Below are 24,159 nucleotides of genomic sequence, written 5' to 3'. Positions count from 1 at the left end.
CTTTTGCACATGCATTCCCTCTGCCTGGAAAGCCCTTCTCACTGATCTCAGTGGTGCCTGGGGTCCAAGGCCCAGCTCAGCAGTGTCTGTCTCCAGAACATCTGCCTTCCTAAGTCCTCCGCAGAACTGTCTTTCCCTCCCTGTGTTTCAGGGAGCTTTGGCCACGCCTCTGTTACTGCACCTGCCGTACAGCAGGCATGTCTGCCTCTTCCTCAAGAGCTCCTTGCACTATTTGTATTTATCACGGCCATGTCTACAGCAGAGCCAGGCATACAGTTGGTGCTCAGAGAATGTTTATATACATTACCCCATTCTCTGGACACTAAGGGGGAAATGATGCAGGCAGATAGGTAGGGATGCAGAAACAACCCTCAGGAAGAGGTTGCTCAAGATTGGAGCAAGCTTTAGGGAGCCACCTGCCCAGGTGTGAGAGCTGAGACCATGTTACTAGGAGGAAGAATACAAGGCCAGGAGACCACACAACCCTGAGTGATCCTTTAGACATTGTCTATCTGTTGGTCTGTCTCTGTCTCTGTTCCCCCATTCATCTCTCTTTCCCTTTTGTCAATTCCTTTCCCTGTTTGTCTGTGACAGTCATTTTAAATGGATCTCTTTTGACTTGTTTTTCTTGCTTTTGTGTCAGTTAATCATTCTTTTATTTTTATTTATTCATTTATTTATTTTTTGCAGTACGCGGGCCTCTCACTGCTGTGGCCTCTCCCACTGCGGAGCACAGGCTCCAGATGCGCAGGTTCAGCGGCCAAGGCTCATGGGCCCAGCCGCTCTGCGGCATGTGGGATCTTCCCGGACCAGGGCACGAACCCGTGTCCCCTGCATCGGCAGGCAGACTCTCAACCACTGCGCCACCAGGGTAGCCCAATCATTCTTTTATTATCTTTTAATCTGACTTGTTTCCTTTCTGTTTCTCCTCACTCAGTCTGCCATTAACATAGAGATAACTTGTTGTTATTTATTGAGTGGGTCTATATGTCTCTATTTTTAAGGCAAGGGATGTGATCCAGTGGAGCATTTTAAACAAGTACTTCCTTGAAACACCTGAGCCAACTGCTTTTCACTTGATTTCCACAGACTGAGTTCATTGGTTCCCAGCAGGTCACTGGTCCTCAGGGTAACAGATGTTCCCTGCTCTCGGTCTTATATGACTGCTGTCCCCTTTGGGACTCAGCCTTTTTGGTGAATACGTGCAGAGCCTTGTGCTTACCATGTTGTAGATAAAAATACAGAGGCAAGGGCTAGGAATGAACTTGACTTCCCAGCTCAGTGGAGCAGGGCTGGGAAGAGAACACAAAAAGGCCTGGCCTATCAGGGCAGAGGAATTGGTAAGAAAGCTTTCAGCCCTGACAGTGGTCCACAAGGGATGCTTCCTTGTGGAGCTGCTTTTCACTGACACCAGGCTTCTGAGGGCAGAATGGCAGATCACGGCCAGCCACATTAAATATGTAATTTCAGAAATGTGATCAAACTGACTTCCTGCCAGAGCTATGAAGCAAATCCCACGGGGGGCTGGAGGACTTATTTGTTTTCCATTTTTGATTCTGTGGTAGGTTGATTTGTTTTTTTTTTTTTTTTTTTTTGAGAGAGAGATTTAATTTACCCAGTCTTTTCAATCAGAGAAATTGATACATTAACAAGACTGGTGTTGGTGGTAGCATCAGCAGGGGAAGTAATTAAAAAGTCTAATCTTTCTTTGTTTCCAAAAGCACCAGTCCCTGAATTGGATGGGTCCCAATGGGCTTGAAAGCAGACAAAGTTTTAATAGAACTTTTATTTAAAGTCCAACAATGGCTTTGTTGTGCCCTGATGCTGAGATTTTAGGAGGAATCTTTCTTTTCCAGGATTCAATGTTCTGGACACTGGAGGACTGGAGGGATGAAGGATTACATTAGTTTACTAGGGCTGTCATAATAAAACACTACAAAATGGGTGGCTTCAAATAGCAGTAATTTATTCTCTCACAGTTTTGGAGGCCAGAAGTCTGAGATTAAGATGTTAACAGGACCATGCTCTGATGGCTCTAGGAGAATCTGTCCCATGCCTTTCCCTAGCTTTTGGTGGTTGCTGGCAATCCTTGGCATTCCTTGGCTTGAAGATGCATCATTCTAATCTCTGCCTCCATTTTTACATGGTGTTCATCCTATGTGTCATGTCTGTATCTCTGTTTTCTCTTCTTATAAGGACATCAGTTATATTGGATTAGGGCCTACTCTAATCCAGTATGGACTCAACTTAATTGCATCTACAAAGACCCTATTTTAAAATAAGGACACATTCATGGACACTAGGGGTATATTGAACACATAGCAGGGACCAGAGTCTATGGTAGGGAAGGCAAGACTGCCCATAGTGCCTGGGGGGGCCTACATCCATGTCTAGGAAGAGGTGAATTACCTGGCCTACGTGGGATAGTCTCAATCCAGGGACATCAAGCCTTGGTCCTACAGCTGCCCACATCTTGGATATCAGATTGGTCATTCAGTCCAAACACCAGATTGTCCAGGGAATGAGTGCCCTCTCCATAGAGTGGGGACTTCATCTTTGAATTAACTTTTTGATGTGGTAGAAAGAGCACTAGACTTGAAGTCAGAAAATCTGGGTTCAGTCTTCCCTAATGCTCACCAGCTCCATAACTTGGGAGCACGGTTAATAAATGTCTTCAGCCCTCAATTTACATTTCTATAAAAGTGGGATATAAAATAATTTTCACTCACCACAATTTTATGACAAGCTTAAGTGAGAAAGGGGGGCATGGAAGAGTTTTGCAAAGTATCAAACTTTTTTTTTTTTTCAATAAATAAAAAAATCCTCTTTCTCTGCCTCATCTGGGTAGAAACTTTGGTTATTCTACTTTAAAAGGTGATCTGAGCTCAATAACAGAAAAACAAACAACCCCATCCAAAAATGGGCAGAAGACCTAAACAGACATTTCTCCAAAGAAGATATACAGAATGCCAACAAACACATGAAAGAATGCTCAACATCATTAATCATTAGAGAAATGCAAATCAAAACTACAATGAGATATCATCTCACACCAGTCAGAATGGCCATCATCAAAAAATCTAGAAACAATAAATGCTGGAGAGGGTGTGGAGAAAAGGGGACACTCTTGCACTGCTGGTGGGAATGTGAATTGGTTCAGCCACTATGGAGAACAGTATGGAGGTTCCTTAAAAAACTACAAATAGAATTACCATATGACCCAGCAATCCCACTACTGGGCATATACCCTGAGAAAACCAAAATTCAAAAAGAGTCATGTACCAAAATGTTCATTGCAGCTCTATTTACAATAGCCTGGAGATGGAAAGAACCTAAGCGCCCATCATCGGACGAATGGATAAAGAAGATGTGGCACATATACACAATGGAATATTACTCAGCCTTAAAAAGAAATGAAATTGAGCTATTTGTAATGAGATGGATAGACCTAGAGTCTGTCATACAGAGTGAAGTAAGTCAGAAAGAAAAAGACAAATACCGTATGCTAACACATATATATGGAATTTAAGGAAAAAAATGTCATGAAGAACCTAGGGATAAGACAGGAATAGAGGCGCAGACCTACTGGAGAACGGACTTGAGGATATGGGGGGGGGAAGGGTGAGTTTTGATAGGGCGAGAGAGAGTCATGGACATATACACACTAACAAACGTAGTAAGGTAGATAGCTAGGGGGAAGCAGCCGCAAGGCACAGGGATATTAGCTCCGGGCTTTGGGACAGCCTGGAGGGGTGGGATGGGGAGAGTGGGAGGGAGGGAGATGCAAGAGGGAAGACACATGGGAGCATATGTATATGTATAGCTGATTCACTTTGTTATAAAGCAGAAGCTGACACACTATTGTAAAGCAATTATACCTCAATAAAGATGTTAAAAAAATAAATAAAAAAAAATAAATAAAAATAAAAGGTGATCTGATTCTTCATACACCCAGAATAGGCAAACATGAATTAAAGATGGGCAGGATATCATCTGCTTCTGTGGCTCTAGAACTCAAAGTGATTAAAACCCCCAGTGGCCTCAGTCTCTTAGCTACCTGCAGTTACCAAATAAAACAGGTTTTTATCTGGGTAGGGAGTTGGAGTCCAATCCTTTAGCCAAGCCTATAAATAAGTCTTAAGGCATCAGAGCTGGATGATAAAAGGAAACAAATTCTTTCTTTAGATGTCCGCCCCCCGCCCAGCTTCTTCAAAGCCTTGGGGGAAGAATGTGCAGCTCTGCTTGTTGATGAGGAAATTAGCAGGCTCCCGTCATTCAAGACAAGAGACAAGAAACAGCTGGAATCTGATACCAAATGCCATTGAAGAAAATACATTTTACACAACATAAAAGGCCCCAACGTAAATTAGAAGAAATATGGGGAGACTTTAAAAAGGTAGGTCAAATTTTTTCCTCAAGCAGATAATTACAGACTGGGTTGAGTAAATCTTATTAGTCTCTCTCCACCTCATCTCTTCTCATAAAACACCCATGAAAAGAAAGTCATACTCAATTCAGGACTGGACAAGCTTGCCTGAGAGGGATGGCCCACCACTGTCTATCATGATGCCTGTGGTCGGGTTGTTGATGCCTACCTTTGCCGCCCTCTCCTACCTCCCCCTCCAGATGTCCCCGCCCACCTCCACCCCAGAACGCAGGTGAAGACAGCCAGCCAGGCACCAAGCTCCACCACTCAGGGCCCGCATTGACTTGCTGAGTCTTGGTTACTTCTCACTGTCTGAAGAACCATCCCTTCAGGTGGCAATTTTCCAGTCAAATTTCTCTGCCCAAGTTTGAGGTCTTAAAATTAATGAAGTTGTTAACATTTCTTAAAATGTCTTTTGCGGCAGTTGAAAGGTGTGGATTTACCACCAGTGAGCCTGCTGGCCTCTTTGGTTCATAGAGAGATATGGGCTGAGCCCCGCAAACATCTTTAAGAGAACAGGAGTCTCAGTTTGCTCTGCTGTGTGTCTCAGGACTAGTCTTCAACCTCAGTGCCCCAGAGGTGCTCTTTGTGGCAACGGGCTGAGCTCCCTACAGGATTGTTTCTCTGGACAATAAGCTCTGAGAGAGCAGGAGCAAGTCTCACTTACGTTTGTTTCTGTATCACCTCTAACATTTGGCACTGAACTAGGCACACACTGGTGGTGGTGGGGACAGGTGGGTCCTTATGAGTCTCAGCTGAATTAAATACAGGAAGAGATGAAAAGGCTCTGAGATTACCACTGCACTCAGTCAAGGAGCCACCAACCAAGAATCATCTATTCTCACCCTGTGAATCGGTAGCAATGATGGTGCTGACTTTGGCACCCTCACTGAGCATTTCGGCAAGGCCTGACCAGTGGTTTGGGTTCCCTCCTCTGCCAAGAAGGGAAATCATGAGGCTTCTAGGCTAAAAGGAGCATTTGAAAGGAATCCTAGGAGTCTTGCATATCTATTCCTTTGCCCAAGGAGCATGCCACCCCACCCTCATTTTATATATGAGATAGGTGAGGCCCAGGGAGAGGAAACAGGTGTATCAGAGCCAAGCAGTGGGCATGTAGCAGTTTAAATAAGCTCTGGTGGTTTTCTCCTTTCAACCTGAAATCTCTTTCTAGATGTTTCAGAGAGAACAAATGCAATGTCCTCTGTGTCATGCAGGAGGCAGCCCAGCCTGTTTTGGACATTCTGCATTTTATAGAAGTTGTGTAGATACTGAATGACTTTGAGAGCAAATTCAAAAAACGTTATCCAAAGATGGGTTCTATCACAAATCTGGTTTTACAAAGCAATAACAGTATGAAGGACAAGATTTCAATTATTTATAAACACCTGCCCTTATCCTAAGATGATACTCAGTGTCTGGCTTAAATAAAATCAAGAAGTAATTCTTATCTGGAATCTCCTGACAACTACTGATCTTCCCGTGCAACCGGGGAGGCTTAGCAGTATAGCAGGAAACATCCCAGCAGAGTACAATTCTAAACTGCCCTAGGGTTTTTCATGCATTTATTTTTTTAAGTTTGAAATGAATGTACAATTAATATGAACCAAGACTCACTGCTCTACGAAAGAGGGACACTAGCAGGTGGAAGGTCTGTTAGGTGCACTTTAAAAAGCTCAGGCCCAGGGGCAGAGACTGAGCGGCGGGAATAGGTAAATATGCCCAGAAGGGAATCTAGAGCTCAGTGTATACCAGGTTCATAAATACTTAGTTGAATCAGGCCTGATGAGTGAGTTCCATCCCTGAAGACCTCTGCATTCATTTATCATGCACAAGCCTCTGAGTTTCTTCTATGTGATGGGATAAAGTGGGGAGCAAACAGATTTGTGCCTGCCCTCATGGGGTTCACCCTAAAGGAGTTCAAGAGAAGAAAAAAATGTCCAAGTTGAAATACATCAGCTCTCCTCCAAACCTGCCCCTTTCCTCTGCAGAGGCCAGCTCCTGTGAGCTATTAGGATGAACATGGAAGATGAGGAATGCTACACCATGTAAATATGGCCTCAGCCTAGCAGTCTGCATAGGTAGCTCCCTAGGAGAAAAAGTGAAGGGAAGAATTCTGCTTTTGTAGTTAGAAAATCCACTTTGTATGATCTTATTATGCTCAATTTCTGCATCTTTAAAAATGGAATGGGACTTGGCCTCCTTACCTCTGAGGTTGTTGCAGAATCAAATGAACTGAAAATAATACCTAGGAACACGTCTGGGTACTTTTAAGGAGGTACCTAAACATAAGGAAATCACTTGAGGGGCCCCAGAAGACCCTCATAATAACAATCCTCTCTTCAAGAGATCACTATTAGAAACACTCATGGGTTAGAACCCTGTATCTAGAAAGCTACAGTCAAAATGCAAATAAGCATTACATCTAATGACTGGTAAGGGGATGTCAGGAATGCCACTCACATAAAGGCTGGGGGGATGAGATATGGCAGCAACAAAGCCCTTGGCTTCCTCCAGGATACATAAGGCAGCTGTCAGTCTGGAGAAGCCAGTCCTGGGGGAAATGGTCTTAAATTGGGTGTCAATGGAGACTAAGGGTACAAAAGACTTCCTCCCCGACAAGCCATACATCACAAGCTGAAACTCACAACTTCTTTAATTATGAGATGGTGACTGTACATCACAAATAACTATCAAAATATACTTACCATATCGGCTGCGATGAGACAGGAAAGGGAAGGAATCTTTCATTATCCAGGTCAGATTCCAGGCAAAAGAATCAGGAGGAAGAGAAGGCAGGTTTGCTGGTGACTCCAAGGAGCTCTGACGGGAACCTGAAAAGACAAAGAGAACACCGATCTTTGCCCTTGGGATGTGTCTTTTAGCTGTCACTCATATTGCTTATAAAAGAAAATTCATAAAAGGCTTTCATGACATCTGCTGGAAAATGAGGGGAAAAAAGACTGAGTCACAAGTAGGTTGAATTGACCTCAGGACCTCACTGCACATTTTCTACCAAGGGCAGCCAGATTGAAGAAGTCCGAATCTTGTGACCTAAGCCATGCGAAAGATCTCTGGGAGATGAACTAGAAGCCAGGCTACTTAATGGCTTGGCCTAGTAGCTCTATCCAAAGTCTATTCTGCTTATCAGAATTTGTGCAACTTTACAGAGAACTTTAACTCATCTCATTTAAATAATGCCTCCACTCTACTTTATGTTCCGACTTGTAATTTCATCTAATGTTGTTTGCTTGGGTTATTGCCTTATCAATGAGAGTGTTGAAACTGCACTCAGAAGTTATGAGTTTTGACAATTGTGTTATTTTCAGGAAAAAAAAAAAAAGCTAGGTGATGAGTTTTCCCATAACTAAGAGTCCAGGGAGCCACAAAGGATTAATGTTTCTGATTTGCAAGAGAGAAAGAAGGGTTGAGAGAAAAGGAGCAAAAGCAGCATTATTCCTTTGCTTAACAGTACCTCAAGTGGGTTTTGTGGGATGAAAAGTAATTATAATATATCTACAAATCAAATGAACACAGGCTGCATGCTCTTATGCAGCTCTTCCCAGAAATCCCCAACTCAATCACTATTTGCTAACGTTTTAAGGCAGGCAAAGCTTTTTCTGTTAAAAAAATGTAATCAGTTTGAGAATCAGTTCTGTTTAGGAGATAGACACGTAGCAAGACTGAGTGTGGGGAGGAGGCAAGGAAGGGAATTTCCTCTGCAGCTTCCAAGGGTGAGGCACCATGCTGGGCTCTTAACCCACATAAGTTCACAGTGACTCTCTGAGATAAGCATTACCATCCCTGTTTCACATATGCAACAACTGAGGCTCAGAGGGGCAAATGATGGAATCTGAAACTGAAGCCAGTTTTGCCTGGCCTCAAGAGGCCATGCTATACCATGGGTGGGCTGGTTTGCTACTCAGACAGTAATTGTTAAACCACCTGGACTGATTTCACAAAAGAGGAAGAGGAGGAAGAAGAGAAAGAATAAAAGGAAGCAACAGTAGCAGAAGCATTTTTTTAGCCTATTTGCTTTGTAGATTCTTCCACATCACCTCCAGCACGCGACCCTCCTTCAACCCTCTTTTAGTATCAATCCCTCTTCACACACTTTAAGGAAATAACTGTCCTGAGTGGCCACAGCAGACTTTTGTTTCCAGACCGCTCTACTGTTTTATCCACAGGTGCTGCCTTTGGGTGAAGCCCATTTGTTCCTGCCACTAGAACAGAATGGGCATTCTACGTTCTCCTTCCTAAAAGAAACACTCTTCCTTCTGCCTTCCAAAGATTTGAGTTGGAAGTGCTGGCTTCTGAGTACCTAGAAAAGAGTTTTGGACTTTTCTCCCACATCTGATCTAAAGAGATAAGAACTGAATTGGTTAGTACCCAGATACATCTTTTGCAGCATTTCTCCAAAATGGCTTAGAGGAATGCACTGAAAGGGGTCAGAAATTATGTTAGTAAGTTTCAGAGAGCAGCCATCTCATTTCACCCTCACATCAACTCTGTTTTATAGATGGGCAATGGGGCTGAGAGAAGTGAGGTCCAAGACCACACACGTCTACTTAGGAGCAGGCTTGAGTTTATTAGACTTTTAAAGAATTAATAATATTAATTGAGCACACATGGACCAGGCATTGTGCTAAGTGCTTTAAGTGTATGATTACATTCACTTCTTAAAACAACCTCGTGAATAAGTATCAATACTATTATTGGGCCTTATTTTGAGCCCAGGGAAACTGAGGCTGAGAGAGCTTGGATGCCCTAACTGTGGCCACATGGCCAGGCAGGAGACAAGAGTCAACAGACCAGATTGGCCTGATGCTATTGCCCATGCTCCTTCCACCACCCTTCATGGACCCCCACAAACTACTGCATGGTGCTTCTCAGTTCTCTACAGGGCCCTCCAGCATCCCCACGAGTCAATGGCTAAGGTCAGAGATGAGAGTATGCTCCAGAATGGGGCAACAGTGCGAGGGATGTGAGAAGGCTCTGACAACCAACTCCTTGCAATAACCCCCATGTGATTAAAAACTGGCATCTCTATGTCTGCGTCATCAGCATAGTTCAAATTTTAAGCAATTCTGAAGCAACAGGAAGACCAAGTCTAGGCAACATTTCCCTGTTTCAGAATGATGCCATTTTTTCTTAGCCACACAGTTTGGGAATGGTATTAACTTCTTCCTGGATGTGAAGCACCAAGTGGATGGGGCTAGACTTCAGGAAGCACTTATGAATCTGTGGGTTTGCACAGAGTGGCAGATGACTTTTAATATGGATAAGGGCCAGGTTATATATTCAGGGGAAAAAAAATATCTGAAACCATTCAAAAGGAAGGGCTCTGAGGGCTGAGTCATGGCCCAGCAAGGAGCCATGGGCATCACTGTGGGTCATTCCTAAAGACATAAGCTTAAACCATTTTATATCCAAAAATGCCAATAAATACTTGGGCACCTTCAAAGTTAAATACTGAAGAGAAAGTAAGCATTTTCATCCCGCCCCTATGGGAACTCCTAGAATTTCTACTAGTAGGTTGGGTTCACATGGTCCTCAGAGGGAAGTGGATAGTGATTTGCCGGATCAGGCTGGGCGAGCTAATGGAGGCATCAACCAAGAGGATGAGCCTCCTCACCTGAGAAGGTGAGGACCGAGAAAGACACAGTCTACATGAATGAGGTTGTTTGCCCAAAACAGAAGCACTGACACAGAAATGTGCTCTAATTAAAGTTAATAGAATATGCATACATTTAGAAGAGAAAAAAGAAAGTACTGCATTTAAGTGCAGGGAAGAGGCTCTCTGCTCCCTTCACACTCCATCTCCACCACCTACCCCCCATCCTCAGCCCTGGTGGGAATGGGGGTTTCCAGCATAGAGGAAAGCTATGCCATAAGAAGCAATCCATTTAAGCAAGAAAAAATCTTGGCTCTTAGGGACTTCCCTGGTGGTCCAGTGGTTAAGAATCCATCTTGCAATGCAGGGGACGCTGGTTCGATCCCTGGTGAGGGAACTAAGATCCCACATGCCGCGGGGCAACTAGGTCTGCGTGCCGCAACTACTGAGCTTGTGTGCCACAAGTAGAGAGAAGCCCACGCACTGCAATGAAGAGCCCACTCACCACAAGGAAAGATCCTGTGTGCTGCAACTAAGACCCGATGCAGCCAAAAAAAATAAAATAAAACAAATATTAAAACAAAAATTTTTAAAAAAGGGCTTCCCTGGTGGCAAAGTAGTTGAAAGTCCGCCTGCCGATGCAGGGGACACGGGTTCGGGCCCCGGTCCGGGAAGATCCCACATGCCGCAGAGTGGCTGGGCCCGTGAGCCATGGCCGCTGGGCCTGCGCGTCCGGAGCCTGTGCTCCGCAACGGGAGAGGCCACAACAGTGAGAGGCCCGCGTACCACAAAAAACAAACAAACAAACAAAAACTTGGCTCTTTGGTGCTTCCCTCTGAGAACGTGAGGATCAGAGTAAAATGGGTCTCACCAGCACAGACTTATGGCGTGAAGATGTGAATTAAGACCCGCTGGCTCAAGTAGAGTGTATTTTGGAATCCGGGAGAGAGAGGCAGAAAGGAAAGGAGAGGGGAAAGTAGGAGCAAGAGCTTCCAGGTGCCCAAGTGATGGCCAAGACCACCTGAGGAGAAAAGTAAGGAAATATATTCTGGACTGAGGGCATTACTGATTGGTTACAGATAAGATAGTTTTATGTTTTTCCTTTGGGGTGGGGGAGATGGAGATGATATCCTGAGCCCTTTTCCAGGCACCACAGGGTGTCTAGGCAGAATGAAACCCCCAACCTCTTGACGCAGCTTTTTCCACTGTGCACCACCCCCCTTGCATCCTCAGCTTAGACTCCAGTGTTCATCACTATCATAATCCCACTGTAATAATTCCCTTGAAAACAACTGCAACTCACTTCCTTCTTCTGTCCTTCACAATTGTCCTGAGCAGCTGCATGTGGTGGTAGGAGAGGAGGGGAGCAAAAGGGGAGGAGGAGTACACCAGATGCTGACAAGTCTCACTTTACAATCATGACAACAAACCTCAAGAGGACCCTCAGGCAGGAGTGCCCAGGATTCTTTCTGAATTCGCTAATGGGCTCCCTCTCTAGACCCACTCCCTCTCTCTAGACCCACTCCTTCCAATTAGTATGACCACCATGTAACCTTCTTCCTAAGGCTTTAAAAACTCTGACTTGGGCTTCCCTGGTGGCGCAGTGGTTGGGAGTCCGCCTGCCGATGCAGGGGACGCGGGTTCGTGCCCCGGTCCAGGAAGATCCCACATGCCGCGGAGCAGCTGGGCCTGTGAGCCATGGCCGCTGAGCCTGCGCGTCCGGAGCCTGTGCTCCGCAACGGGAGAGGCCACGACAGTGAGAGGCCTGCGTACCAAAAAAAGAAAAAAAAAAAAAAACTCTGACTTTTATTCCTTAGAGAACTACTCAGTGAATTTCTTTCCTGACATGTAAATAAGCTCAGCTTTTTTTTTTTTCTTTTTAAAAAACTTGATGGGGGAGGGAATCTCTGTTTTATTATTTGATAGTTGTTAAAAGTTGGGTAACTTAGGACATTTCTCTTCTCCATCTAAACTCACTCCCAAAAATGATCTCATCCAATTTCAAAGCTTTAAATACCATCTATATATTAATACTACTAAATTTATATCTCCAGGCCCAACCTCTCCCCTGAACAGCAGAATGTATGTCCAACTGCCAGTTTGAAATCTCCATTTTATTCCTGGGTAAGTATCACAAACTTAACACATGCAAAAATAAAAACTTGATGTCCCTCCACCGAAACCCAAGGTGTTCCCTATTTTAGATAGCGATGACAAAACTCTCCTGGTTACTTGGGTCAAAACCAAGGAGGAATCCTTAACTTCTTTTTCCCACACCCCACACCAGTCTATCAAACAATTTTGATGACTCTACCTGCATTTTGTCCCTCTCTTCTCTCCCCACATCACCTCTTACCCTGACAACTGCTATAAGCTCCCAGCTGGTTCCCTGCTTCTCCTATTGCTCACCTTCAGTGTGCTCTCCACACAGCAGTCAGATCGACACTCCAGCCCTGAAATAGCATTCACGTTTCTTACCATAGCCTAGCCCTTTAAGGCCTCACATGATCTGGCCCCGGTTCTCTCTCTGACTTCATTTCCAAACATATTTCCCTTGATCATGGAGCTCCAGCCCCACAGGCCTCCTTTCTATTCCTAAACTCGCCAAGCACACTTCCATCTCATGGCCTTTACAATGGTGGGTCTCTCAGCCTAAAAAGCTCCTCTCCCCTAGAGTCACAAGGTCATTTCCTCTCTCCATCCAGATCTCTGCCCAAATGTCACCTCCTCAGAGAGAGCTTCCCGATCATCCTATAGGAAAATAGCACACCCCATTAACCACTCTCTATCACCTTGACCTGCATTTATTATTGCTTATATTTATATTCATCTGTTTATTGTGTCTCTCCTTAGTCACTGCTATGTCCCCATGCCTGGCACATAGTAGGCACTCAATAAATATTTGTCAAATAATGAAACCAGAGCCTTTGAGAAAATTATTAGCTCTGGTACTTATTAGCTGTTTAACTCAGGCTAATCACATACTTTACATGGGTTCACTAGCAAGCATGTTTTACAAACCTCCATCAATAAAATGTAAAAATGCTTCTCTTCTAAATGCTCCTTGGAACTGCTCCTGCCTTGCCTTATACACATTTTACTTATTTATTTTCCTCTCAACAATAAAACAATCAGTGACAGCCTGCTAGTTTTTCCCCTTATTTGAAAACACACTTAATAATGCATTCTTTTACAATGATTTTGTGTCACACGAAGCAAAGCTTAATGTGACCAAATAAATAGCTGTCCAGATGTCAAACTGCAGTGAGCGGGCACAACAAGGCCCGGTGCAGAGGAGAGGCCTCCTGCCTGGAACTGGCAGCCCAGGGAAACAGTTTCAGTATTCACGGGGTGGATCCCACACCTGTGCAGCCACAGAAACCTTCTCAGTGAATTTACATGACTACTAGTCAGCGGTGATGTTGGAGTTGTGACAGGCAGTTCATTTAGTCTGAAAAACTAAGATGTGATTTTCAGACAAAAGAGGGAGAATTAGCAGATGTGTCCTTTGTCCTAAACACAAAGACCTCTCCACACCTTCTCCAGGCCTGGAAATTGAGGGGGCTGAACTAGCGGTTCACTAAGCTCTTCTCCAGTTCACATAGTCAATTCTCGCGGAGTTTGCTTTCACATTTCCTTCCAGCTGGCTCATTCAGAGAGGAGCTATTAGTGTCAGGGCGGAATCTGAATGGGAACTAAAAGGCCCCCACTCCACCTCACCTTTCACTAAACCCCACTCCCCCCTGACAGGAAAGTTTGTGCTCTTTCTTGGTAGCTCAAGTCCTGAAGCAAAAATTATTATTTCTCATAATGTTCTCTTGTACCATTGAAAGGCATAGTTTCAACACATGTTCCTTGCCTCTACCCGATCCCCAAAGGACCTGTGTATAACTACCAAGTTCATTCAGCGGTGAACCCCATATGTCAGTCAATAAAAGCAGGCATTCCTTCCCAAGGCATGGCATTAAGGAATACTGATGCAACACAAAGGAAATTGTCAGCATGGTTCTAGCTCTTGCGGATTGGTTACCTGCAGGGTATATTAGACCCAAATGAGAAAGGGAACCACAAAGAGGCTGCTGCAGAAATGGCTAAAATGTGTAAATTTGAAGCCATCACACTTTGGCCACTACTTGCTTTTTCGTCCTTATTTCCCACTCAGAATCCTTTCACATTCTATGGTCTCCGTTACACGTAAGTCTCCAATCTTTTGCCCAAGCTGATCTCTGCCTAGAACGTCCTTCTTGACCTGCTCCTTTCCTAAATTCTACCCTTTCTTAAAGGCCGAAACTGAATCCCTCCTTCTCCAAGGTTGCCCATCTTTCCTGAGCTGGAGCCCCATCAAAGCAGTTGAGCTGGGATCTGGAGTGGCCCAGAGCAAAACTTGACTGGGCCTTCCTCCTCCTTAACCATTACAGCTTATTGCCACCTAGGAAGGTGCCATTAGACCACTTATCAAACAGGCTGTTCAAACTACCTTGGTTGTTTATGACAATGAAGTATAATACTTTATTAATTTCATTCACAAGTCTCAAGCTCATAGATTTAGAAGAAATTAGCAAAAACTTTTCATGGAGGCTGCTGTTCTGTGTCATGTAGTATATGCTTCCCAAGGTCAAGGTCAGTGCCAGATCAGGGGCATAGACCCCAGGTAAGCCCTGATACCATGTCTGTGTAGGCCATCAGTGACTCATAATTCATGGTCAAAGCCAGACAATGAAGGTAATATGACGTTCAATGTTGCCCCTTTAGATTTTGTGTCCCAAGTCACTACATTTTGACCTATCTAGAGATGACCTCAGTGTCCCAAGAAAGAGCTCCTGACTGGCCTATGAGCCTGCAATGTCTCCTCTTGCCGTGGAATCCCTGCTCCAGGTGTGCTTGGTCCCTGGTCCTACCTACCTAGGCCAGGTAGACTCACTGGCTTTTGGTAGTAGAGGAAGACTAATTGGCATTTGTACTAAGCTAAGAACACAACAAAGAAGGTATCACTCTCCAGATAGCCTGATGCTTCACATACACACACACACACACACACACACACACACACACACACACAAGCACTCCCAGGCCGGAGTGCTTCCATTAGCAGGGCAATGTGACCCTGTGTTCTGGGTCCGTTTCTGTGCTTGTTCATACTCTCTTTATGAAATTTCCTCCACTGTGATCTCGAACCTATCTTCTCCCCTCAAAATACACTGACTAGAACAATAATCAAAAGGAAGACTTTGAACTGCCACCAGGCCTTTCATTTTGTGATCTCAGAGAGCTTTACCAAGCACTACATAACTAATGTACCACAAGCGACATAGAGCCCAGGCAGCCTAGGGAACTAGTCCCTCAATGAAGGACCCTTCTCTTTCCAGGTGAGGGAGTGACTGTGGGGACAACTGCCACCAGCAGGCCCAGTAGTCTCTGGCTGAGTTGGACAAGAAGCTACAAACTATCCATAAACAACTAGTCTTCTCTTGACCTGCTATTTCTAGTTAGGAAGCGACAGTTACAAGGGTGAGCCCTGGGGAGGGCATGGCCCATTTATACTAGAAGACGTGGCCTCCAGCGTAGAGGAGTGGATCCTAACTACTTACACAATCACTGTGGTTTATGACTTACTGATGCCTTTCAGGGCCTTTCACTCTCATAACCCTTACCATAGTCTCATTAGTTAACCCCTTTACAGATGAGAAGATTGAAACTCAGAAAACACAACTGCCCCACCCAAGGTCACATAGTGAGAATCATGATAGGACATTGGACTGAAGACCCTGATATATGGACCAACCAGAAATGCCACTCTTCAACACAGACCTCTTGGAGATGATGTTGATTGCCCTGGAGAACAGTGACAGTGTGTGAAATACAGAAGAAACACCGATCAGATTGCAGGTGCCTGAAGCATTCTCCTAACTGAGGACTAGAGAATCCCTTCAGGTCAACCAAGAAGGGGACCTAGAAACACACACCTTCAGTCAGGGCAGCTGGCTCTCCAGGGCCTCAAGCTCAGCCAGCACTGTTTCCATGACAACCACTAGGTCTGATGCTTGGCCTTGAAATGGGGCCTTGGCTGGTCCAGGGAAATGACATTTGGGATGGGGAGATGGAGAGGGGCAGAATACTTTCTAGTAACTTCCAGCCCTTTCAATCCTTCTTTACCTACTTGTCACTCCTCTCATTCCAGAAAAAAAAGAGTCTATCCTCCAGGAAACCACACTTTAAATACTCATTTGCTCAGAACAAAGACCTTTCACCCATGGCTGGACACATTTCTAGAAACCGGAAGCAAAATAGTCTACAGGCTGCTGTGTTAGATAGAGACCTGGGTTCCTGGGAACAGTGATGTTACCGTGAGACCTCGGGTTAGCTACTTAACATTTCTGAAGCGTTGTTTCTCTACCTTTAAAACTGAACTCATCGTGCTTTCCCATCCAACTTTAGGGATGCTCTGAGAATTAATGAGACAGTATATACAAAGCCCTCAGGCTCTTTTGAAGAAAGATACATCAGAAATCCTTGTGCTGTTACCAAAGGGCATTGTCATGATGATACATTTTAAAACATTCTTCACCTGTATTACTAAAATAAACTCAGCTTAAATTAAAACAGATAAGCCAATAACCTAATTTGCTTCTCCCTGTTCTGGTGCTGCATTTCCCTCTTGCTTCCATTCATCTTGCACTGTGAACAGCAGTGGTCAATGTTACCCTGGACTCCTATGCGGAGACCCAGGGTGAGAGAGTTGGGAAGGATTGTAAATACTGTTTATGTATGTCTTCCCATCATATATACGAGGAAGCTGAAACACAGGAAGGACCAGTGCTTTACCCAAAGTCATCTCATTAGTGAAAACTCGAGAAACTGATCTTCTGACCCTTCATTCTGTGTCTCGCCTAACCATGGAAGGTAATAAAGAAAGAAGGAGGGGAAAGAAATAGAGTGACATATATTTTGTTCCTTAAACCTTTAAACTACTGCTCTATGCAATATTCTGGGATGAAAAAGAAAGTAAGGGAAAAGCTAATACTTCATGTGTGCCAATTATGCATACAGGCCCCATATTGGGTATTTTATAACCATTGTCCCATGTCAATCTCACAATTTTCTCAAAGGGGGATTATTATCCCCATTTCTAATGAGACCTAAGGCTCAGAGAGATTAAGTAACTTGCCGAAGGCCCTGGAGCCAAAAGGGAAGGAGCTAAGATTAATTCATTTGATGAGTATTTATTGAGCATCTCCTATGTGCCAAGCTCTGCCCTTGACAGTTAGGATGTATTAGTGAATAGAATTAAACATCTCTCTTAAAGCCTACAGGCTGAGGAGCTTAGAGTGTGGTGGGGCAGCAACAGACAGCAGTCCAACAACTTCACAAATCCTTGCAACATCTCAGGGTTGGTGCACGTTATAAAGGAGAGATAGATGGGGCTTCCCTGGTGGTGCAGTGGTTAAGAACCCGCCTGCCAATGCAGGGGACACAGGTTCAAGCCGTGGTCCAAGAAGACCCCACATGCCGCGGAGCAACTAAGCCTGTGTGCCACAACTACTGAGCCTGCGCTCCAGAGCTCACGAGCCACAACTACTGAGCCCACGTGCCACAACTAGGTGGCAGACTTTGAAAGTTATTCAAAGTACCTCTGTAAAAAAGCCATAAAACACCTTGGGGAAAACATGAAAGTCATGCTGCCACCATACAGATGAGCACCCTGGAATTAGCTGCCAGAGCAATGTCTGAAAAGAGAAAATTCAATGGCCCACATTGCTGCCTCCTGGCTTGCACCGCCTCCAAATCACCTGACTCTGAAAGCAGAGGCAGTAGTTTGGAGCCAGCAAGTGTGAAGGAATGTCGGAGCTGTTATTTGCCTTCATGCAGCACATCTTGAGTGCATCTTTTAGAAAGATAATTTAAAATACTCTTTGTTTCACTACAGAAAATCCGAAAAAAAATCAGGAAGGTCTAAAGAAGAAAATAAATATGACCCATACCTCCACATCCAGAAAGCCAGTGTTACCCTTTTATAGTATATTGTTTTGTGACTTGGTTTTCACTTACTTATAAAGATAGCATTTGGCTTAAGGTCTGTTGAGGAGATGGAGTTCCTCTCCACCCATGAGATCTGTGTCTGCAGGACTGAGAGACGTCATCTCCAGAAGACCTGTGGGCCAGCACCAGCCAGCTCACACCTTGGGGCACAGATGCTAAAACCATGGAAACTTGAGACGCTCTCTGCCCACAGCATGGGCCTGCAGTCAAAGGCAACACAGGACAGTCTTTAGTGGGAAGGCGGGACCCTGGACTGGGTAGAGTTGAGAGCAGCTGGGATGTGAATACAGATAAGTCAGGGGATGCTGTGTACCCTCAGCATCACTGCACTTCACTGGGCAGAGGGGCAAAGAACTTCTGCTCCAGTAGATGCCTTAAAGAAGTCACAAGATTGTAGGAAATGTATTTCAGTGCTTGAACCTCAAGGATAGATGCAGTACTCTGATTTCATAACTTAGGAAAGATTGTTTTAAAAAGAGAAATTCCATCTTATTCTCAAAGGGACAGTCAAGGAGGGTAAACTAAAGACAGAGTTCTATCTCTCTGTGGCCAACGATATACCCAATAAATGCATGACAGCTCTTAAAGCCCCTTCATATGCATTCAAGCCTTTGATCCTTACAATGACTGTGTAAGATATTTTTTAAAATCCCAACTTAGAGAGGAAGAAAATGAAAATCAAAGAGGTTAAGTCAGTGCTTCCTAACCTTTTTCTATATCATGACACACAGAGAAAATGATAATATTTGTATGGCTCACTGGGGTAAACAGAAGGCAACTGGCTTGGGGTGAGGGTGGGACTTCAGCCACACCTGGTCCACCTCAGCCTCCCAGAGTTGCTGAGGGCCTCAATAGTTTGGTATCTCTGCCTGCCAGCTGGCCATCTACAACACACCCATGACACGGCACACTGTTGGGGAAGAAAGCTCTGGGCCAAGAGGTATGGCCACAGTCACAATTATGAGAAGTGACAGAGAGCGCCATCACCCTGCATCTTGCCCTGGGGACACTTTGAAACAAAAAGAGAGACGTTAGCCACAGAGGAATCCGGGACTTACTCCATGGGCAGAGTCAGGAAAAGAGCAGGTGTGTCCAACACTGTGTCATCACCCACACAAAGCAGGTGATTTTGGTAAATAAAGGTCTTAAAGTTGGATCTGATAATGCCTTAGAAAGTTCCCTGCAAGCGTTTATAACTGCCGAGATGCTTCACCAAGAAAAGGGTTGAAACTCAGCTCCTTTCTCTACTCTGGGAAATTCAGAAAATAATTTCACAGGATGGTTATTGAATGGCCCCAAAGTAATGATTACAAATGACTGAGTTAACTGCTATACGTGGCCTCATCTGTCATCATACCGGAGCCTTATCGGAAGTCTCATCAGAATTAGTGACTCATCGTGACTGATGACATCTGCTGACCAAGCCGGCTTGGCTCCCTCCCTTGCCCCTTCAATCATAGTGGCAGGAGGAGCCTTCTAAGGTTTGAGCATAAACTCTGAGGAATTGCCTTTGCCAATGATTCCAGGAGTAGCTTCCAAGATAATGGACACTCTTTCTCCCCAAGACTTCCTAGGTTTTGCTGTCATTGGAGATTCTGGGCAGCACTGGGACATGATGGCTACCAGCACGTGTGTATAAGAATCTAAACCCTCTGAATAAAACCCTGCTGAATAAAACGTTATATTCAATACGAGTAGTTTACACTCAAGCAGCATCTACACAACATTAAACTTCTGTATGGGAAATGAAAATATTTCCTCAGTTCCCTATCTCCAAATGCAAACCGAAGGTTTCCATTCTCATCAGGAAGCATGCCCTGTATTGATCCAGCCCAAGAGAAGCAGCCAGGATTGAGAATTAAAAATATTTGGAGCAGATGAATGAAACATAAGCTAATTGGATACTACTGCTTATATTACTTATAATTGTGTATAAGAAGGCACCTGACCTCTAGGGAGGTTCTGTCCATGACCTGGAAAGGCATTGTAGGAAGGTGAAGTCAATTCCCTACTAATTGTTCACACTCAGCAACAGATTAGCAGTGCGAGGGGAGGCATCACTTTGCCCTGAACCTTTCACACAGGGTAAATAAACTCTAGGTTTTTTTTGCGCAGGGACACATCCAGAGACTTCTGGAATCCCGACACAGGTGAATAAGTAGCATATCATTTCCTCCATAAAATGCATTGCCACAATAGGTAGAAAAATCAAATTACCCACTAAGCAACTTGTGACCACACCCAGCCTAAGGGTATGAGGCTTTCAAATTCTTACCTAAACAAAATGAAGATTTGTTACATATAGTGCAATTTGGAGGCACTTGCAAATAGTAGAAACTATGACTGTTAAATCTGCCACTACTAAGAAGTTGCTGTGGTCAGAATGTGAAAGTTACGGGAAGAAAGCCAGATCCCAAAGCTACTTTTCCAGGTACACTGGGGTTCGCTGGGGGTATGCTGGGGTTCCAGACTTTGAAACAAGCAGAAGGGAGGCAAGAATTGTTAGCACACACCCTAGAAGTTCTATCTGTGGCTTCCTCACTCTCCAGATTTGTAGATCTGTGCAGTTTTCTTGTCCAAGATAAGTAGCAATTATATCCACAATAGGGTTAACTCACCCATGAGGCGAAAAAACTGAAGGAAGGCATGTTTGTGGGTTGCTAATTGTTAGGGAGACCCCAAAAGTAAAGACACTGGGCTCCTGACCTTCCAGAGTGGATATAAGTGGAACGGATGTTAGACCAACAGAGAGAAGCTCCAGAATGAGAAGCAGCCTGCTGGTGAGAGCAAGAAAAAAGCTAGGAAGTGAGTAGATGAAAATCCACTCACAGAGCCAATAGGAGAGCATGACAGCAAAGAGAGAGACATACAGGTGGCTAGTGGGGCCCTCACCCTGCTAGTGCAGGGTGGGAACTGAAGAAGAGTAACCCAGCCGGGCTCCCCAGAAGTCATGTAGAAATTAACAAGCATGGTCAGGGAGGACAAAACCTGATGTCACCCCAGCAGAATGAAACGGCAGCCAGGGCCCCTTCCAGTTTTGAATTGTCATTTTTTACAGAGATATGTGATAGGAGGTGTAGGTTTATAAAAGGAGCCGTAAACTAGATTAGGAAGAGGATGCCAGATGGGGAGTCCCAGATGGTACCATATCACTTTAGAGTTTAGATCATGGGCTTAGACATGAGACTGACCTGAAATCAACTCACAGTTCCAATACTTACTACCACCAGGGTGACCTCAGGCAAGCTATTCAACTTCCCTAAGCTTCGCTTTCCTCATCTGTGACGTGGGAACAATAATAGGCTCAACCTTATACTTGCCTTGAAGATTCCATGAGAAAGTGCCTATGAACCACTTAGCACAATGCTTTACGTAGAGTAAGCATGCAGTAAATGCTATTTATATCACCATAAACAATAATGTATCATTATTACAGTAAATAAAGGAAATGCTGGACAAAATTTGAGCACATCCGTTAAGAAGTCTGAATTCTAAAATTTCAGGGAGAGTCCACATGGTGCCTAAGAGGGAGAACATGAGTTTTGTGGGCAGCAGGCAAAGACCTGAAATCCATACACAGCCACATAGACAGGGCAGGTTTTCAGAGCTGTGTAGACAGTGCCGGGGGGGTTGAAGGGATGGTCTCTAGAAAAGGTGGCAATGAGAGCTTGGGCCTGCAGATCCTGGCAGACACTGGCCCGTGTCAGAGAGGCCAACAGTCGATGGCCTGAATGTAGAGTTCAGATGCTCACAAAGGGTGGAGAGGGCCAGATACATTGTCAGTCTGAGAGGTTGCCAAGGTGAGAACTCAGGCATGGAAAAACAAATTAGGTACCCAGTTAGGAGGGAGACTTGGAGAACAAGCAGAGGGACAGGGCATAGAACCAACACTCGACTCAGGTGCCAGCCTCTTTCTGATCCTGTTTCCTGGATTCGTTGACTGCATCCGAGTCATCTGTGCTCTTTATACTCATCCCCCTCACCCACATTCAAGCCCAGACACACAGTGGCTGCTGCAGACAGTCTCCATCACCGTCTGGAAGCTCTGAGCAATCATGGAGATTTCCAGTTGTGCCAGAGAATAGGAGACTGGCTAATGTTTTCAGATTTTTTTTTTTTAATGAGAAAAAAGAATGGAGTTAAGAGACCATAGACTTAAAAGCTTAACAATGCTCTCTGGCAAAATTCTAAAATGGATAATTAACCAGAGGGCTTGGAAAACTTTTGGAACATATACTGATCATAGGGAAACAAAGCTAGTTCAGTAGGAATAAAACATGGTCAGATTAAGGATAACATTCTTACTAACCAAAGAGCAACAGATCTCCTCCCCGCAAAAAGAAAAAGTACAAAATCAAGACCCCTATAAAATAAATAGATCCTGATCTCCTTTCCTCCCTTACTCCCTCCCTGTGTCTGTCCGTCTATCTCTCTCTCCCTCCCTCCCCTTCCTACACTCATATACAGTAATACAAATGGCTAATAACTATTTGACGAAAGTCCCACTCCAACAGTAATGAAAGGAAAGCAAATTAAAACACTGAAATGCTACCTTTTACTTACTGAATCAGAAAATATTTTAAAATAATTAATACTTTAAATAGCTTGAATTAATTTAAACTAAATTTTAAATAAATTTTAAAATAATTATGCTGAACACTGATGAGGGGCAATGAGACAGACAATTTTATACTTCCCTGGTAGGAGTATAAATTATAAATTTAATGTCATTTGTAATAATAAAGTAATGATGGCTAACACTGAGTGCTTACTATGTATAAAGCCCTATACACATGCATCATTTTATTTATTTATTACAACAACCCTATGAAATAGATATCAGATATCCTCATTTTGCATCTGAAGAAATTAAAAGGATAAGAGCGTCCAAATGCCCCAGAGATTCTGATTATCACATGTCATCTGGGAGAGGGAGGATGAGGGTGAGTGGGGAGAGGATGAGAGGAGAAGATTAAAAAGTCCCACAGGTGGGCTTCCCTGGTGGCGCAGTGGTTGAGAATCTGCCTGATAATGCAGGGGACACAGGTTCGAGCCCTGGTCTGGGAGAATCCCATATACCGCGGAGCAACTAGGCCCGTGAGCCACAACTACCGAGCCTGCGCGTCTGGAGCCTGTGCTCCACAACAAGAGAGGCCGCGATAGTCAGAGGCCCGCGCACCGCGATGAAGAGTGGTCCCTGCTTGCCACAACTAGAGAAAGCCCTCGCACAGAAACGAAGACCCAACACAGCAAAAATAAATAAATTACTAAACTCCTACCCCCAACATCTTCTTAAAAAAAAAAAAGTCCCACAAGTGATCCCAATTTGGACATAACTATCAATATCTCTCATGATGAGAATAACAATACTGCATTATACTGTACATAAGCAATTTTGGCAATATTTAGAATCTTAACAGTGTTCATAACACTGAATTTGACTCTATCTTATGAAAAACATTCTAAGGTTATAAAAATGTGAAGAATTATACTCTACAATAATTTTATAATGGTAAATGTTATCTCAGTAACATTGAGATAACTTAAACATCCAGCAATAGGTAGAATGATTAAGTAGTAATAGGAAAAATAATAATAACATTTATTGTATGCTCATTATGTGCCAGGTACCAGTTTAAGCTTTATTTTATTTGTCTTATGTATTCCTTACAGAAACTTTAAAAGATAGAGGTTATAATTATCCCTATTTTGTATATAAGGAAACTGAGCCGCAGAAAAGTAACTTCTCAAGATCAGAAGATAACCATGGCAGCATCAGGACTAGAACCCATGCAATTTTACTCTAGCATTTTTACTATTAACCATCAAATTCTATATATTTAATTTATTTCCATGATGAAATATTATGAGGCCATTAGAGATAATGTTTTCAGAGAGTTTTTCATAACAAGAGGAAATATTTACATTATACTCTTGAAAAATTGCCTATATAGTATGATCTCAGCTATGTAAAAAATATACAAAGAAAATGCCTGGAAGGAAATACACCAATTAACAGTAATTGTCTTTGAATGGTTTGGTTATGAGTCATTTATTTTCTTCTTTATATTTTTCTGAATTTTTC

The 24,159-nt window shown here is 43.8% G+C and overlaps 1 protein-coding gene across 1 annotated transcript in view; it reads right to left on the bottom strand.

Annotated features, from left to right (window-relative positions):
* The window catches only part of ALK (ALK receptor tyrosine kinase), a 746,244-nt gene that overhangs the window by 525,744 nt on the left and 196,341 nt on the right, over positions 1-24,159 (bottom strand). The window contains exon 3 of the mRNA XM_065890834.1: positions 7,132-7,246. Within this exon, the coding sequence (XP_065746906.1) occupies positions 7,132-7,246 (115 nt within the window). The remainder of the gene's footprint in view (positions 1-7,131; positions 7,247-24,159) is intronic.

Source organism: Phocoena phocoena, chromosome 14 (assembly GCF_963924675.1).
Source record: "Phocoena phocoena chromosome 14, mPhoPho1.1, whole genome shotgun sequence".
NCBI lineage: Eukaryota > Metazoa > Chordata > Mammalia > Artiodactyla > Phocoenidae > Phocoena > Phocoena phocoena.
The sequence above is the reverse complement of the archived record's forward strand: the minus strand, read 5'-3'. Positions and strand labels throughout refer to the sequence as shown.